This window comes from Pteropus alecto, unplaced genomic scaffold (genome assembly GCF_000325575.1).
Source record: "Pteropus alecto unplaced genomic scaffold, ASM32557v1 scaffold52, whole genome shotgun sequence".
Classification (NCBI taxonomy): domain Eukaryota; kingdom Metazoa; phylum Chordata; class Mammalia; order Chiroptera; family Pteropodidae; genus Pteropus; species Pteropus alecto.
In genome coordinates this window covers 1,376,269-1,395,887 of record NW_006433941.1, presented here as the reverse complement: position 1 = coordinate 1,395,887, position 19,619 = coordinate 1,376,269, and the positions used below count along the sequence as shown (strand labels likewise).

At 37.2% G+C, this 19,619-nt stretch overlaps 1 protein-coding gene across 2 annotated transcripts in view; it reads right to left on the bottom strand.

Moving 5' to 3' along the window:
• Positions 1 to 6,903, bottom strand: part of LOC102889718 (protoheme IX farnesyltransferase, mitochondrial) — a 119,342-nt gene extending 112,439 nt beyond the window's left edge. Inside the window, exons 1-2 of one of the 2 annotated variants that reach the window (XM_025044350.1) lie at positions 5,479 to 6,903; positions 1,438 to 1,571 (exon numbers count right to left, since the gene is read on the bottom strand). In XM_025044350.1, the coding sequence (XP_024900118.1) occupies positions 1,438 to 1,571; positions 5,479 to 5,521 (177 nt within the window). In that variant the 5' untranslated portion in view covers positions 5,522 to 6,903. The remainder of the gene's footprint in view (positions 1 to 1,437; positions 1,572 to 5,478) is intronic. The other variant, XM_025044351.1, reaches the window with a different exon arrangement.
• Between the last annotated feature and the right edge of the window lie 12,716 nt (positions 6,904 to 19,619).

The following is a 19,619-nucleotide window of genomic DNA, read 5'->3' as shown; positions in this document are numbered from 1 at the left end:
CTTATTCATCCCCTCTAGAATTTCCTCTAACATAGAACCAGAAACTGGTGGTTTAACATTCAAATACAATGAAAAAATTTTCTATAATCAAGAACCCAAATCATTGTTGACTTTCCACGCTCCTAGGCAAACAGTGCAGAGGAGCTCAAGATAGTGCATAATCCATGGCTAAGCGACACTACAGCACGATGTATGAGGAATGAATGTGGGTTTTAGAGACAGACAGTCTCTACTGCTTATTAGCAAGAAGTAATTATTACTAGCAGCCATGAGGCACTTTATAGTTTTATATAATGTGTATCATTATAGTTAAGTAGTTATGTAATAGATATCTCATTTAAGGTTTTTGACAGGTGTAAAGATAGATTATTATTCATATCTCCCTCTTTAATTTACAGATGAGGAAATCAAAGCTTGAAATAAACTGACAAAGCCATGAGTCAACAAGCAGCTAGTTATAGGTGGGACTAAAAGCCACCTATCCTGATAACTAGTTAAGTAATTTTTCCGTTACACATACTAGTCTTAGAAGGAACTACAAAGTCATGAATGAATCCAGAGTTCTGTTTACGTACAAAAGGCATTATACATATTTGAGTCTCTCTTCTAAATATCCATTATCCTTGAACCCCAACTTAAAAAGTCTAAACATTACTGGAAATTTAACTCTTTTATCAGAACAATGAGTTTTATAATATTTTAAGTTTTAAGTTAAAGTGGACATTTTAAGTTAAAAAAGATGAGATGAATGTCAAATAGAACTTTAAATTATGAATTTGCTATTATTTCATGCTCTAATAATAAGTTCTTAGCTGTCAGTTCTCCATTCTATGACATTTTTCTATTTGAGAAAATGGCAAATGCTCTGACTGGTAATTTGGAGTAAGTTACCATGTTGCCAACAATACTATGGAGCGAATCTAGATATAGGTCTACAAGAGGACTTAGATTATCAATGTCTACTACAAAATGCCTAGCAAATTACAAAAACTGTTTGAGTACTTAGAAGTGCATGTATTTAAAAAACTTTTAGATTTTTGCACTGCTAATATAACAAGAGGATCGCACTGTTAAAGCAATTATTTCTGTATCACTGATGTATTTATAGAACTTTAAAGAATTTAAAAAGATGTATTATAACATATAACAGTTCAGCTTCTTAATTTTGGTGTCAAAATATGCCAGAAGTTTTCAAGCTTTCTCCAAATTTAATGAGTAAGTTCAAGATCATACTTTAAAGCTCAGAATTATTCTGGTTTTGGTTAAGAATAATCAGAACAAGGGATTAAAGTTTTGAATAAACTTAAAAGTACAATAAATGAAAGTCCTTTTCAAACAGACTTCCTACAGCTCTTCTTATAATAGTAATTTCTAAAATTCTCTCATACAGAGAAAGTAAAAGCAAATACCAGAGTAAGAATTGTCTTCTGAACATACCATACGTTTAAGAAAGGTAAAGTGCTGAAATGTAATCCACTGCTTATTGATGTTCCTAAAATGATGCATAAACTTGTGAGGGGATTCCTGCACAGCTCTTCTCTCTAGATACCAAACACATCCTCCTACCCGACCTGTAATAAAGAGAGAAGGGGAAAAATAGTTAAAATGATTGCTATTTCTCATCAAATGACTGCACCTATCCAGAAGCAAAGCCAGCACCATGGTAAGCAATGCACATGTGATGGGTCAGAACTCTGAAATTATTTAATCCAGATTTGTGAATAAATGCAATTTATTAGCCCAATTTATTGTTTAAGTCAATGTAATTCTTCAACAGGACTAGGGAAATTTTTCATTTCAGGATCATTATGCTTTTATTATATTAAGTGCTGAAAAGATATTTTTAAGAAGAAAATACAAAATAATCAATTTAGTAACTTTTAAAAAATATAAAATGGGCATTTTTTTCTCAATAAATAACTGTAAACTGGAATATATATTTCAGATTAATATTTTGGCCAACTAAAAAGGTGAGGAAATAGTTCCCAATAAGGTATGACTCTATCAATCTACTTAGGAAGAAGCTATTTTTGTTGTATAAGAATCTGGCTTTTAATTATTATTCTAAACCTTTTCTCAAATATCAGCAAATCCAATGCTTCTTTGTAAAGCCTCATCCCAGTCAAGCCTTCAAAGTGTAATGGTACAGATTCTCCCTTTCTTTTTAAGAATCTCTTCTCCCATGGCTCCATGACACTAATAGTTCCTGGTTCTTTCCACCTACCACTCATCACTTCTCAGTTTCCTATGGTATCTCCTCTTGCTGTATCTGCCATTTTCAGACAGTTCTTACTGTTCTGAACATTATATATTGTCCCTTAGCAAATGCAATTATAGGGTAATTTTTAATCTTCAACCCACTTCTACAGTCACTATGCCTATCACAACTGCTCTTTATCTCCACATGGATGAGCTGCAGTGTCTTTAGGAACACTTTATTCTCACCCATATCTCTGCTCTGTTCTCTATTACAGATAAAACCATTACCTACTTAAGACCTCAAGAACATCCTGAATTCTTCCTTCATCATTTAATAACCACCAAGTCCAGTAAACTCTGAAATATAGGCCAAATTCTTTCCATTCCTACTGATCCAGACCCTTATTATCTTACATTTGGATTACGGTAACAGTCGTAGGATTCAAGCCAGTCATCCCAACTTCAGTAATTTCTTTTGTTCTCCAATTTAAGTTCCATAAAGCTAATGGTTTTCTTCCTGAAGCTCAGAATATGCATCACTCGCCCAAACGTGTACATATAACTCAATGTAGCAACACTGCCTCATCACCCTCCACTAAGACCACATACTTCACAATTTTGTTCACTTTTGTTTATGTTGCTCACTAGCTTGCAGTGTCTTGTCTCACCTGTCAAATTTCCAGTCTCATGTAACTACCCTCTCACTTTATATACTTTTTTATGGCACTTCTTAAGCAAAACGCACCTGTCAAATTTCCAGTCTCATGTAACTACCCTCTCACTTTATATACTTTTTTTATGGCACTTCTTAATGCAAATCGTTTCCATTTGTTTCCGCCATAATTTTTAGTTCCTTGGTGGCTGGGACTTACTCACTTTTGCTACAACAGCCAGCAGAGTGCTTTCCATATAATAATGAAATAATGTTTGATCATCTCCACAGTTTACTTAGACTGTGAGAAGAACTATCACTGCCCCTTGCAATACATGGCAATCATCTTAGACTGGAGATATGTCACTTCTTCACTGAAATCAGATTCTCAAATCTCAATTACAAAATGCTTGTTTTCCATTTATGTGACTGTGTGTTTGCCTGCATATGTATACATGAAGGAATAGTAGCATTTTTCAAAATTTTTTGAAATCAGTTTTTGGATATTCCAGTTTTATTTATATTTTTACTGGTGCATATTTTCCCTTTTTGGCCTTAACATTGTTATTTAAGTTAACAGGATTTCAATATTGAACAATTCTGTCAAGAAGACATCAAAGTTTTACTGTTCTGGGCCTTAATTTCAAAACCAGTTTTGAGTTCTTCACGTCCAGTGAGAAAAGCATGTTGCCAGGAGGAAAATAAAATGAGGTGAGCAGACAAGTAACTGAAAAGTCCTGAATTTTTTTTAATGGCTATAAAATACTTTGAATTTTTTGAAGCAAACTCAGACATGACCACTAGGTATGTAATATAGTCCCAGATTATCTCTCTGCCATCCCTTCTCACCATGCTGCTTCCACAGTGGATCTTCAAAGTGGATCAGAGTAAATCATACAGACCAATTACTAGCATTATTGGTGATTATGTTCATAGCTTCAAGAAGCTAAATGTCTACTAATTCCTTACGAGGAATGAAAAGACTGATCCAGCAAAAAACCATGTGGGCCATATGCAGCCCACTAACTGGAACTGGGGAATTCTGAGCAGCCAAGTGGAATTGTCCTATAGAAAGTCCAAAGTACAAAACTGAAAGGCAGAAAAGCAATGAGTCTGTTCAAGCACTAAGAAAGGCTTAGCCCTAAGAGAATGAGTGTCTATGGTCAGGATCAAAGAATACTCACAGTCAGGGATAGCAGAAAGCAACAAAGAAGCAATTCAAAAAGAATCACAGACCTTTAAAAAACCTTTTCATTGTGAAAAATTTCAATCACATACTAAAGCAGAATACAATGAGCCCCATTACTTTTCCCTCAGCTTCAACAATTACCAATCTTGTTTCATCTATACTCCAACTTCCCGCCCTCTTTCCCACTTTTTGAACCAGAAGGGACCTTTAAAAGCATCTAGTTCAACTGCCTCATTTTATAGATGAGTAAACTCAATTCCAGAGAAGTCAAATAATTTGTCCTGACATCACACAGACCAGAAAAGACCCATAAATAACAATGCCATGAGAAAAAAGTGAAGAAATTTCAGAATCACAGTGATCTATATTGCCAGATGCTGCAGAGAACTTGTGATACATGGGGCCTGAAAAGTTTCTGGGATTTGATTTAAAAAAGAGTCCCTGGATTCACATTTCCATCTCTAATATGGACCTGTGGGAACACATTCCTCATACAGCCCTTCGTCATCACCCCAAACTACTGGAGTCAAAATAATTTCCAACTTCTTCTTTAATATCTCCAACAGGGCAAATTCCATTCATTCACAAATAATTACTGAGAGACAACAACGTACACCAATTACTGTTCTGAGCACTGGGGGGCACAGAGGTGAATCACAGAAAAATTGTCCCTGCCTTCACAAGATTTACATTCTAATTGGGAGAAATATATGATAAACCGGTGTACATAAATAATTACAGACTGTGCTAACCATGATGAGAGAAATAAGCTGATTAGAGGAGAGGGGCAGGAGCTCTATTTATATAGGATAGGCAAGGTAGGCCTCTATGAAAAAGTGACATTTGAACTGAGACCTCGCAGAGGGCCAAAGAAGCACATTCCATCTTCAACATACATAGCTGTTAGGCCCTTCAAGTAGGAGCATTACATCAGGGACCACGATGAATGGTCCAAAGCTAAAAAATCTGAAGCTATGGCGCAAGGTCTGCAGTTTTCATCATTTTCATTACCAAAATTTACATCATGACCATTGATATTGTAAGAAGGCTTCTGAGTGGGGACAAAGCGCTTTCCTTGTCCTTATATGCCAGTGGCTAGGAACGGAGGCTCTGATAAGTCAAAAGACTCATGGAGCCCTAAGATTCTACCCCGTCCTCTCTTTCCAGCTTCCACTCTATGAAAATCGAAAGAAACACTAGACACCGCCCCTCCAGGGGACCGGAACGGAGGCAGCATGAACAGCCAAAGACACAGTGCAATACTAGACCCTGGCCCTTTGGCCTCACCACTAAAGGCTACTCTCTAGGTCACATCCTCCCACCGATGCACAGCCGACCTCGCCAAGGGCTCCCAAGGTTGCAGCAAGCCGGAACCACAGTGTTGCACGTGGCAAAAAGAGAACTTTCCCAAAGTCGTGCCCGACAGCGCGTGCAATACCTGTAAGGAGGCGTGAGGAGAGAGTGTGCGGGGATGCGGCCATAACGTAAGAGTCTGGTCGCTCCCCGAGATGCCCGTGTCCTCTCGCCTCACCGGCTGCTGGGCGCCGCCATATTTCTTCCCCGCCCCCAGTGGGAAGAGAGACGCTTCCGGTTCGTCACTTCCGCCGGTAGGGAAGCGGAAGGGAAGGACTGTGGTTGTTGGTATTTGAAACCGGACGGACCTGATAATGCTGAACTGAAGGTCGGAGGCATGTGGTACTTTGGGGAAACGTGAGAAGCACCGTGTGGCTATGTTTTCTGGAAGAAAAGGCTGCATGGGGATGGCGGGCCCACACTTCCCGGTCCCAGAGGTTTCCTGGCGTTCTCTGGCCGTATTTGAGTGACCTCTTGGCGTGGGCGGGGCCTGGCTGCGGACTGCTCGCGGGCAACTTAAAGTTACGTTTGGAATACTTCTTGGTGCTCGAATCGCCAAGAGAAAATGGTCCTTGGGACAATGCCTCCACCCTCCAGCCTGATCAGTTACAGTTTTCGTAATTTCGCTGTCAAATGGGAGGAGCGATGAAGTCTAGGTTGCGTGTCCCTGATCCACACCAGAGAAGGGAATTCTCAGAATATCTCAAGATGAAGAAGGTGCGTATAGCGGTTAAGATTTCAGGCTCTGGAGTGAGATTTGTATTCTACTTTGGGCTCCACCTCCTGACCCTTGTGACCTGCTTGAGCAAATTTCCTGAACCTCGTTATCTAGCTGATAACAGGAATAATAATAGCATATATTGTAGGAAATGGTTGAGAGAATCAAATAACGTATTTCTAGTGGGTAAGCAAGTGCCTACCACATATAAGCACTAATAAATTATCAGTAGTGCTGTGATTAATTACTAGGGCAGATCTCAGCAGCCCTCCATGTGTTTTTCATGTTGGAGTTCCACAAGTACACAGAAGAAAAAAGATTTAGCTTTTGAAAAAGAAGAGAAAAATAGGTAACTGGGATCTATAAGGTCTATTTCTGTCTGTCTGCATAGATGGGGTGAGAGCCATTTTGGCTCACCTTAGCTAACTGCTAGGCACAGGGGATACTGGAAAAAATAAGGCTCCTTGATTCTGTAGGAGCTTACACTATACCAGTGTGGGCCAGGGTTTTGTTAATTAATGGAGTCGGTGTGATGGGGTAATAATGTAGAAAGTGCTGCAGAAACAGGTAATACTTTCCTTAGGTCAAGAAAGTCCTCAGAGGTTTAAAGTTAGTACTGAATTGGAGGAACAGTAGATTTTTTTCCTGCATATAAGAAAGGGAAAGGATATTTCATGAAGAGAAAAACAGTTTCAATACTACGTTAAACGTTTTGAACCGCCTTATAATTGTTATGGCGCGAACGATTCTGAGACCCACGGACCCAATTGAGATTAATTATGAGCCTTTATTAGCCGGCCGGCGACTGACTCTCTACCGCGGGGTTTGGGGAGATCAGCCCCGAGCTCCCAAAAGAGGCAGCTTATAAAGCCTAGAACTACACCCTGGTTTAACATAAAACAAGCAAACAGATTAACCACACCCTAGTTAACATCAAACAAGCAAACAGATTACAGAAGCAGAAGTTGACCGTTAGCATATCTTTGCCCAGAACCACACCCTTAACACTTTCATATTTCATACGTTTAACAGTCAAGCAGATTACGGAAGTGGAAGTTGGCTGTTAGCATATCTTTGCCCGGAACAACACCCTTAATTAACAAGTAAATAGATTACAGAAGTAGACACTGGCCATCTTCATATCTTATACAATACGCTTCCTAAACCACACACAAGCAAGTAGGACAACTTCTGGTATCTAAAGATATTTCTTCCCTGTAGCTGACTTAGCTAGTTGGCTCACTTGAAAATTTTCCACTCTTAACAATAATTTTCCATGTGCTTTTATAAACATCATGTTTATGACTAATATGTTATCCTGTTTATGACTAACATGTTAAGGCTTAAAGAGTTTTAAGTGACCTGTCCAAAGTCACCTACTGTGCTGAGCTCCAGAACCAAGACAGGAATCCCTGATAACTGTTATAGTGTTATTTCCACCATGCCATACAGCATTAATCACCTAGCATCTAGAAGGGTCACAGCCTCTGTGATTTATAAAGCACAGTATTTCAACTTTGGCTGCCTGTCAGAGTCACCTGTAGAACTTTAAAAATTACAGATGACTGAGCCACCTTCAGACCTTTTAAATCAGAAGGAGTGTGGAGTGGATGGAAGGGACCTATACTTTTCTTTTTAAAGCACCACGAGTGATTTGGGTACACAGAACTGAGAATTACTGGACTCCTTTTTTTTTTTTTTTTTAACTGGACATCACAGCTATGTGTAAAAGTTTAATGAACACAAATGTTTTATTTCATAAACTCAGAAAATATGAATTCCCAAGTTCTCTAGGCTTATGATATACACGGGGTTAAATAGACAAATTCCTCTTTGGCCAACAGATTTTTCCTGTATTTAAGTCTTTTACAAATATAGGGCCAAGGTATAATCAAGTACACAAATGAGTGCATAGGCTATTATTGAGAGAAACCAGAATAAATGTTTTATGGAAGAAATGCCTAAAAGATGAATACATTCTGGTTTGATTAGTCAGGAACTGCATTCACCTATCTAATATTTGTAATTAAGTTAGCATAGGTTGATAATACCAAAGTAAACCATCCTGAAAAGTAATCTCTGGAGATACTTCTGGAAAGAAGAGGGTTTCGTGGCCAATACATTGATTTAGCACCCCGTAGCTATCAGAAAGGCTGAGAAAACAGAAGAAGATTGCAGTGATTAGATTGGCCAGTCACAATCCATCATTGTGGACCTAGATGTTGCTGTTCCAAATACCATGAAAACTTGGGAAATGCTGGCATTACACACAGCCAAACAAAAACAAACAATTTTGGAGATGAGAGCATCTTCATATTGACAATTTTTTTTTTTTTTTTTTAAATTCTAAGGTGAATCAGACTTCCTGATTTCAAACTATCTTGTTTCATTAGACTTACTCTTCCTGGACAAGTTTCCTTAGAAAATGCCATATATAACCTCTGCCCTTTAGTCAATGTAGAGTAATAGGACTTATAGAAGTAGGCCTCAGGTATCCATACAGCTCAGCTTTCTCATTTCATAAGGATTTGAAAACTGAGGTGTAGAGAGATTCATTTACTCTAAGTGATAGAACTTTGTTTCCAGACATCCAAGCCAGCATTTTTTTCACATCACATTATCTTTTTGTCCTTCACTCTACCTTTAGCATCTTCACTAATGAAATGATGTAGGATCCTACAATTAGAATATTTATTTAATTTTGGATTTTGGGATTTTTACATTTTGAGTAAAATATGTTTTGTAGATTGTTTTTAGTTATCTGTTTATTTTGTTCAGTATTGCTAATAGAAAGAGATGCAAAGAATTAAAAACATTTTTAGCTAATAGCATAATTTTAAATATCCCATAATTACTGAAAGTCATGTTGTATCATTCAATCTTATGTTAATGTGCTCATTACAGTTATCACTTATGTATTTTTAAATATGATTCTCAATAATCAATGTAAAGCTTTGTATCTTGTTTCTTAAAATTAATGTTATTAAACTTTACCTAGATAATGACTCCTCTTATTTTCCTTAATGTTTCAGCATTCAGTTAAAAACTTAGCTATTCTCGAATCCCACTTTGTCCTGTAATGGATTTGCTTCACAATTTGAAGGCAAAATCTCAAATAAAATTTCTCCTTGGAGAGTTTTTCTACATGTACTGAATTTTATGCCATATGACATGACTTCTGAGTAGATGCTCGTTCAAAGTCCAGAATAAATACTACATTCTCAGACTCCCTTGCAGCTTAGTATGACTCTGTGACCAATTCTGATCAGTGGGATAGAAGCAAAAGTAATGTGTTTAACTTCTAAGTGTCCTTAACAGTAGAGAGCAAGTCTTCCCTTGCTCGCTGGAATTCACATAAGATGGCTGGAACTTGAATAACATCTTGGATCATGAGGTCCAACATTTGAACAACATACGATCACATAGAGGCCAGCAGAGCAAGGAGTTTTGGGTACCTACTGGATATGGAACTGCCATCCTAGCCCTGGACTGATCACATGAAGAAGAAATAAATTTCTCACGTTTTTAACACACTATTACTTTGGGTTTTCTCTCGTCTGCAGTACTTCTTAATTCAAACCAATATATCCTTAATGTGAGTATAGATAAACAGTAAAGTTAAATGAACAAAAATGCCTGGCTCATACCTCAAAAAAATGATGGCTGTTACTATTAAATGACTATGCTTCAAAGGCAGCAAAGATAAATGTTAATAGTTTTAAAATATTTTAGAAGGAAATTTGGGGTTATAATATTCCAAAAATGTGTTGGAATAAAGCAGCTTGATAAAGTTTATGGAACTCAATCTAGAAAAAGGAATTAAAAAAAAAAAAAAAAGATTTGTATGTTCTTCCTGTGCTATTTAAGGATAAGGGCACCAGGAGTTTAGACTGTCAGTCCCAGTTTGTTAGACACAAGATCTATGATGTGGAGAATGGGAATTATTTAGAAATACTCCTAAAGATCATTCAACTTCCCTCGCTCTGGTATTCACCACATTAGTTTCTCACTTATCATTTTTACTCTATGGTTGACTCTAGTTAATATTCTTTAGGATGAGGAAAGAAGAGAGCCAACATGGGTAGGATAGGTACAAGTATATTACTGGGCATGTTGCTAAGAGTCCAGCTTTTGGAGAGAGTCAAAGGAATTAAAATAATGGCTTTCCACATAATATCTTCTCTTTAGATTCAGTCTTTTGAAATTACTGGACTTTGGATTTTCCTTTCTTAAAGTATATTCCTCACCCCTACCTATCACCATTGATGGTTCCTCCTTGGTCCCATGATTTTGAGAGTAGATGTTGACAAGACAGGTCTAGGTATTCTTGCTTCTGAGAGGCCTTTTGCTTTGAAAGGTGCCCAGGAAAACGGTGGATGCTCAGGCCCTTTCTAGTCAGATAGGCTCCCATTAGATCTAACTGTTCAAAGTTAGGGCTTCCAGGTGGCTGTACACATCCAGAACCTTTCTGTAATAAACAGTAGCTTTTATCTTCCCTTATGCTTGGAGGCTTAGTTAAGGTATCTGCTGTTATAAAAGGCAACTTGGATGTGGAGAAGCATAGAGTATTTCAGGACCCTGTCTTTGTCTCTTTTTTGACAATGCTACTTAGACTAGTCCAGTCTGGCGATAGAAATTACATCAATTACATGAACAGATAATTTAACATGAAGGTTAACATGTATCAAGTTGTTAAGTAATGGAAAGGGTGAAAAGAGAACTTTAAGGTGTCACAGATGTAGCAACTATAGGAAGCAGCTGCCACCTCTATGGCTGGGGAAACAAAAGGAAGAAGTCAGGATTATTACAGTGCAGAAATGGGAACAGGGGCACTGTGCTACTGGCGCTGTGGTCTCTGAGGGAGACCTGACCAAGCTAGTTCTCTCTGTTTTAAAAAAAAAAAGACAGTACTGGGCCTAGCGGCTGCTACAGAAGTAAAGAAGCAGTGGAATAAGGCTCACAGGAAATGCAAGCAGGTAGGAAGCAGAAGGAGGAAGTCCCTCCTCCCTTTTCCAGTCCTTCAGCATTGCTATCCCCTATTGGCAGAGCCAAACAGCTTTCAGGAGTGTGTCTGGCAGACTCCCAGCCCCAGCACCACTAGACACAGATTAGAAGGGTAGTTTGGAGCCAGAGCAGATAACCCCTGTGAGCTCTTATTGAATAGATGTTCTACTCTAAGCGAACAGATAGATTCAAGTTTACAAATCAGCCTCCTCTGAGCCTGAGTAGCATGAATCAGTTCCTAGGATCTCTTAACAGTTCTTCCAAGGTAACTGATAACAGGATGAAATCCTAGTCCAAGATCACTCCAATCAACATTATACCTAAGCTATAACCTGCCAGCTACCCTTTCCATCTCTACTCCCCAGGGCTCAATTCCATCCATGACTTTTGGAATACCAAAGGTGAAAAGTGCAGTTCAGGAATGCAGAAGACAGAACCAACCCTAGGAGATGAATTGTGATTGCTTTAAGTCATTCACTTTCATCTGATACTCCCTTTCCCAGAGTTTCTTATAGCTAGAGATATCCATGTTACCCATTTCTGGTTAGAGAGATAGGAAAAACCTACTGGCAAGTTTTCTGTGAATAATTTTGTTTACTGCTTAAAGAGCCAGGCATGCAAAGGCAGGTGCTCTCTCGGCATTTCCCCTTTTATTCCCAGGAAAGAGGACTGAGAATGTTATTCCTGACATGGACTCAGCCATCTTATAACTATGAAGTGTCAAGCATGAGGACAAAAAAAAAAAAAAATATGCTGAGGATGACAGAGTGGGAAAAGTAGAGTCCAGTTTCTTGATGAAATTGTTGAGCCACTGCACCAAGTCTGGGGCATCTAGCTACAGATTTATTGCTACAAGTATATTGTTTTGCTAAAGCTACTGTTTAGTTTCCCGTGCATTGCATCCTGGATGATAAATTCAACAAGTAGGATAGAGGAACTGAGCAACCTGGCATCAAAGATTGCTGAGGACAGATGACATAAAGAAACAACTGGAATCATGTCAGATATCTGAAAAGCATGTCATGTTTAACAAAAATAAAACAAATTGAAGATAGTCCCTGTTTCTAATATGATATGATCCACAATGGTTTAAATAACACAAAAATGAAAGAAGAAATTTTGTGCAGATAGTTTCTTTCTTTTTTTTTTTTTTTTTTGCTATTTACTGTGTGTCCAACTCTTCTGATGATGTCAAAATGTCTTGCTTTCCTGGTTCCCTCCTTCTCGGCATCTTGGAGCTTAGTGAAGAATACAGTGAAATGTTCCAAGGGTAGCAGGAAACAAATCCCATAGGTCGAGAAAATCATAACCAGTAAAGAGCATCCTTAAACATTCATTTTTTTTATTTGCTACTAGGAACTCTTAAAAACATTTCTTATATATTCTGGTAAATGATCCATCAATATTATAAAAATAGAGAATTCCAAGTACAAGGAGACTTGCAAAAGGCAAGTTAATAAGAAGAATCCCAGAAAAGTTTTTTCTCAAAACAATAATAATGAATAAGCTACTGGGAAAGCACAGACATTACATCTTTTCTAAAATTAGTTACTAGTTCTTGTCTTTGGACATACTTCCTGCATTTGTATGTTTAATATAATCAATAGCAGAAAATGAAGATGTTCATTTTTTTAAAATAAATGTCAATGCATGTTTGCAAAAATAAACCACTTATTTAGTACCTACTTTGTATTAAATGCTTTATCATGACATCTCATTTACTTTTCACAAGAACCCTGATACATGGTATTCCCATTTTCAGATGAAGAGCTTGAGACCTTAAAAGGTTAAATAATTCTCCCAAATTCACATAGGTAGAAAGCAAGTGCTACAGCTAGAATTTAATCCTGTCTGATTCCAAAGCATGTGTTCTTAATCCTAATACTGGACTGTCTCCCATATTTTATGTATTATAGAGTCCTCATTATCTGGCATTTTTTCATACTAGTCTAAAGTTTCACATTTCATCAAACTAGTGAAGTTATTGAAGTTTGGCCTCCAAAATATTGCTTGATTTTACATTTTCTGACTTGGGTTCAATTTCCTTTGACCTGAGTTTCCATATTTATAGAATAGGAATACCAATACCAGGTCTATCGCTTAAGTTATGTTGTACTTTCAATACTTAATATCTGGTATTCATATCTGGACACCTTCATGTAATACTCATTCCAGAGGCCTATCTTAGACTGACTGAATCAAAAGTCTGGGTGGTAGGCCTGGAATCCAGTTAAGAAAAATGACATTATTTTATAAAAATCACATAAGCTTTGCATAAAAATGTCAAGAGTATAAAAAAAGAAAGCATTTCCAGGGCTACCCCAAAAAAGGTGATGGTGGTGATAACAGTGATGGGGACAATAATGATAACAAATAACACATTCTCCTTATTATATTTTTTCTATGTGCTAGAAGTAACATCTCATCTAATAACATTTAACTTCTCAACAATCTTATAACTACCACGTTATTCACATTTTTTAGATAAAGTAATTGACACTCAAAGTCTGAGAAATCTGTATTCGTTTACTAGGGCTTCCTTAACAAAGTACCATAAACTGGGTGCCTTAAAACAACAGATGTGTATTGCCTCCCAATTAAGGAGGCTGGAAGTCAGAAATCAAGGTGTGGGCAGCAAGTGCCATGCTCCCTCTGAGGCCTCTAGAGGAGTATCCTTTCTTTCCTCTTCCAGCTTCCAGTAGCCTGCTTGGTTTGTGGCAGTAAAACTCTGATCTCTGAATCTGTCTTCACATGGTCATCTTTCTTCTGGTCTCTGTCTTCACAAGGATCTGCATGTGTGCGTGCATGCGTGGTGCGTGCATGTGTCCAAATTTCACTCTTATAAGGACATGAGTCATACTGGATTAGAGTCTATCCTAATGACCTCATCTTAATGTCATTACATCTAGAAAACCCTGTTTCTAACTAAGGTCACATTCACAGGTACTAGGGGGATAAGATGTCAACATGCCTTTGGGGGAGACACAATTCATCCCATAACACTATCCAAGGATACAATGGCTAGTAAAGTGTGGAATTAGGTTTGAATTTAGGTGATGCTAGAATCTAGCCCCTTGGCCATCAGCCACCACATATCCCATCTCAGTGGACTGCACTCGGGGAAATTGTATAGCAATGCCTTGAGAAAGGGAAAAGTATAATAAATGAAAAAAAAAAAAACTTGCAACTATTCAGTAGAAATTTATTTACAAGAGCACAAAACTTTAAGTTGGTCTCAGACATTTCCTCTGCAATAGTTGGATGCCAAATGACTCCGTAGGGTTTTGAGGGGAAAAGTTATGAGCTAAGAACTTTATACCCAGCAATTTGTCTTTCAGTGGGACAGGCGGGCATTCTCAAAAATGCAAGGGCTCAGAAAATATTCCACTTGTTGAAAAACTATTTGAAGATACATTCCAGTGGTTCATAGGGTTTAGGATTATATAGACCAGAAAAAAATCAAAAATAATTTAGAAACCAACATAGGATTGCCAACTTTTAACTTTGCAAAGGAGTTTAAAACAAATCAAACTACCATCTCATGTACATATAAGAGCTTCATAAAGGATAGATTATTTTAATGCCAAAAATATTAAAAAGATATCAGATAGCTATTTAAATTGAATAGTTTCTCTTTCTGAAAAATATTCTCATTTAATATATTTTACTTCAGAATAGTGAAGACCTTTTTTCCATAGATAAGATCTCATCCATAAATGGGTGTTTGAAAACCGAGAACTGACAGAAACACAAAGAAAGACGACTAACTGAAAATGAGTTCTGGCTAGCATTCATGATTTATGTAACTGAGGGAAAAATATTATTTGAAACTGACTGTAATCATTTCCATTTTCTAAGGAAAATTTCAGTGGGAAAATAAATCTTTGCAATGCTACTCCCTTCTACATACAGAGGATGGTGGCAAGTAGAGAGGAGATAACTTGTTCCCTCAACCAACATCTGTGTTTCCATTTAGTCTTTTCCAAGTTCTCCTGAAAATATCCACGAAAGGACCACTAGTTTAAAACGTTTGCACATGCACATGTAATTAATTGTTCCTCTCAAATTCTTGGTGGGAAGAACATGTCTGTATTTGAAACCAGGGGGTTTCTAAGAATTTCTGCAAATTAGAGTATAGGTGAAGCCAGATTGAGGGGAAAAAAAAATGTCATTCTATGATTCATGACATATAAAAGGTGAGACTCATGTATGGAGAAAGACGAGGGGCCAGTCGGCAAAATTCAACCAATATCTCCCTCCTCAAACTTAGAGCAAGAGGGGCTAGGAGCCAGGACAAACAGAATCTGGGAGTGAGTGTATCAGGTACAGACACAGAGGCTGTTTGAAGCATTCAATTGCATTTATACTTGGAATGAGTTCCCAGGCTAAGAAAATCAGGGCAGCTGTGAAGCTGGCTTAAAACTGAGGAAGTGGGTTCCAGTTGGGAAGTACTGCCTTGGAGCATTGCCTAAGTGTGGGGCTAGAACTACGATCAAGATTAGAAGCTCTTAGGCACAGCAGTGAGATCCCTACCTCCTATCTGTTCCCTTTCTTACCTGCTAGGCAAATGGACCTCTTATCTGGTATAAAGGAATAATATGGTACATCAAAACATGATTTCCCTATCACAATAATAGACATAGCAATATTTAGATATAAACTGAATGAGAACATTTTAACCTTTACTGAGGGACTATACTATGGTGATGAATAAATACTCAAATCTAAATGGCTTGACACAAACAAAAATTTTACCTCTTGCTCACTTAAAGCTTGATGCAGCTTGGGTGACTCTTCAACACTGCCATCTTCTAAGCAATAACTAAAAGATCCAGGCTGCTTCCATCTTATGGGTCCATCATTCTCAATATGTGGTCTCTGTGGTCACTCTGTTAGGGGAAGAGATTGTGTGAAGGACTCACATTTACTCTAAATTCCCTCTGATCTTAAATGGCAAATGTTTGTTATACTCCCAGCTCATTGGTCAGAATTAATCAAATGGCTTCAACACAACAGCAATGCAATTGCATCTGAGAAATTCAGGTGAGCAGTGAAATATGCAAGTATTACTCTGTCACAGAAACGTAAAAGAAGACTTGAATGAAACGAAAGACTTACCACATTTTTGTATTAGGAGAGAATATTGTAACGATGTTAATTCTTTCTAATATAATCTATGGCTGTAACACAATCCCAGATACAGTACCTAATAAATGATTCCAAAGTTTTTCGGGAAGAATAAATGAGTGAGAATAGCCAAGAAAATTAAGAAAATAAAACAGAATAAGGTAGATCTCTCTGCTAAGGTGTTAAAATGTGCTGTAAAGTTCCAATAGTTAAAATAACTTGGTGGTTCTTGCCCAAGAATAGATAATGAGATCATTGGAACAGAATAAAAAGTCTAAGAACAGACCGAAGTATTTATAAATATTTTAACATATTTAGATAAGGGTGGCATGTTAAATCAGTATGGAAAAGAGTGCTTATGTTAAAAACAGCATGGAGCCACTGATCATTACTTGGGAGGAAAAAATGTATGCCTGTACCTCACTATACTCTAAAATTTATTTCAGGTGGATTAAAATGTTTAAATGAGTTAACAGAGGAAAATATAGTTGTGGGAAGGATAATCTAACCAGAATTTAAGTCATAGAATCCAAAAAGATAAAGACACATGCATTTTTTAAGATAAAAATTTTAAACATTTTTGTGTCCCAAACAGCAAAGCAAGCTCAAAGGCGCTCGAAAATGAGGAAATTGCACCACATGTGACAGACAAGGGAGTACCACCATTAAAATGTAAACAGCTTTAGAGATAAATAATAAATGCACAAAATTATATGAACATAAAGGAAGATATATAGTTTTCAATAAACATAATAAAAACTTCAATATCACTAGTGTAAAAAAGTACAAATTTCAAAAAAAAATGATATAGTCTTCTACCTGTTAAACTGACAAGGATAAAAAATAAATGGTAATCACTCAATGCTGTTGGGGTATAAATTTGTATGCTCTCTCTGGAAGGTAGTTTGTATTGAAAGACTCAAAAAGTTCATATCTGTACATTCTACTTCTAAAATTTGCCCTAAGGGAATCATAATAGATTTGTAGGAAAGAGTTATTTACTAAAATAGTCATTCAAGCTCAATTTTAGAAGAAAAAAATTTGAAAACAACCTAAATGTCCAGTAATAATTCTTGGTAAATATTCAATAATATGTTTTGCCTGAATAAATTGCTTTATGCCCATATATACAGATGTTGTAAATTCGTTGTAAAGGTTATTTATAGACATTAACATGTTCTTAGACTATATTTGAATGAACAAAGCAAGTTACCTACAGTATGTTTCTATTTTAATTTTGAAAAGTTTGTATGTGCATTAAAATTCTGGGATCATATGTTCAAAATTAACAGTGGTTACCTCTGGTTGGTCTGATTAAAGCAATTATGATCATTTTGTTTGTCTGATTTTTAAAAATATTGTACAATAAGCATGCCTTACTTAAGAAAGTGGTGAAGGTAGAGGGTAGAAAACTGTGGGACTCCTGGAGTGCCCACTGGCAAGATATGAAGCATGGATCAACAAAAGAGAATGACTGTTTTGGCCTTGCAGCTGCCTGAAAACACACATATTTCAGAGTTGGCTGCATACTTTGTGGTAGCTTTGTATTCCAAGGGCTGAGTTTTGCAAACAAGCTTTGCAGAGTACAGCGTGTGCCCCTTCAGGTGGTTTTTGGAACTCATCAGGTATGAGTAACACTAGCTCATTTATCTTTAGGTGAGTTTACGTGGATTGCTGAGGTGTTGACAGAACCTGAGCTGAGAACAATGTTTATTTATATCTGCACACAATAATTCATGTCTCTCTAAATCTAGGACTTTCTCCTAATTTGCTCACAGTTTGCAAACATTTGCAGTTCTCTCCACTGGTGATGCCTGGTTTGGTTTGGCTGGACTTGAGCAAATGAAAAGGAACATAAGACAGTGAATGGAGCTCAATGCTGTGATTCATACACAGAAAGGGAACATTTGCTTAAGTTGATATGTGTTGGAAATGCTAAGATCTCTAGAATTCTGTTTTGCATCTTTACAACTAATTAATATCTGCATTGCTTATGCTAGAAGATGTTTTTAACTGTGTGACGTGTGTGTGGGTGTGTGTGTGTGTGTGTGTGTCTGTGTCCAGTTGGGGTTAGAAGGAAGGACCCTTCATAATGTCCTGTGAAGTGCTGAGCCATTTGTATCTACTAAATGACTTTATGGAATGTTAAAATTCCTATACACCTGTGTTTATTTTGAAAAATTTCAACATATAAAAAGTAGAGAGATTTATATAATGACTCTCCCCAAATAAATCTTATTTTCTTTGTAATCTCAACCACCTTTCCACACCAACTACTGATGCCAGCAGATGTGGAGTTCAAGTTGGAAATCTTAGACTATAGTATGTAATTGTGAATTGTGGGATGAGACAGACTAGAGCAAAAGATTAGGAAGCCAGACAGACCTGATCTAAATCAGGCTTGACCATTACATCTTGCTGGTTAATTGGCCTATGCCATGTAAGCTTTCTGACCCTCATTTGTAAAATAGAATTATAGTATGTAACTTACAGGAAAATTGAATTAAATCCACTGAATACTTAAAGTACCAAGCACCATTCTTTGTATCTAGCAGGTATTTAATGGTTGTTATTTTATTGCTATTTCTACTCCTCTACCTAGAGTAGAAAATCCAAAATACGGAAAAACCTCCATGATATTAAAATTTCCAAATAGCATGATAAATAATCGTTACCTATTTGCTGAGGTCGTTATTCAGAAACGAGTACCTTTTAGAAGTACAATCTGCAACTGGCCATTGTAGTTGGTGTGAGCTGCTGTCTTCTCAGTGTAAGGGGTAAATACATACCAACGTTGGCCTGAACAAATTTTTAAAAATGCCCCCATTAGGTAGCCATTTATTTCGATTAAATTCTATGGATGCAAATAAGTTGATCATTGAGCTCTCATTCATCTTTACAGCATAACTCATCATCCATCTTCTAAGGAAATGGAAAATAGAGTAGGTATATTTTGGTGAGAAGCTAGGGTGTTAGGGAAGATATTAAGCCTGAATAGCTACTTCTCAGGTTGGTTTGACCTACAAAGTGAATTGAGGTGGTGTGAGTTGCAGGTGTTAGGAAAGCGGGACTTTGAGTGGTGTGGGGACGGGGGACAGTGGTAGGTCGAACACGATTCACTCGCCTGAATGGTGTGTGCTGAATAGGAAGAAGTCACTGAACAAGGAATTGAGGGACACAGTGGATACATGTCAAAATGTTTCCAACCTGATTTGAGGGTCTGTGTGAACTCAGTGAAGGCTTCTAGCTCAAAATCAAAAGTAATATATTTTGGAAGAGGTCAATTAATTTCTTAATCTCCCTCCCCAGTTAATTAATTTCTGACCTGTGGCAAGTTTCTCTCCTCTAATCCAGATTCTGCTTATCGATTTGGCTTT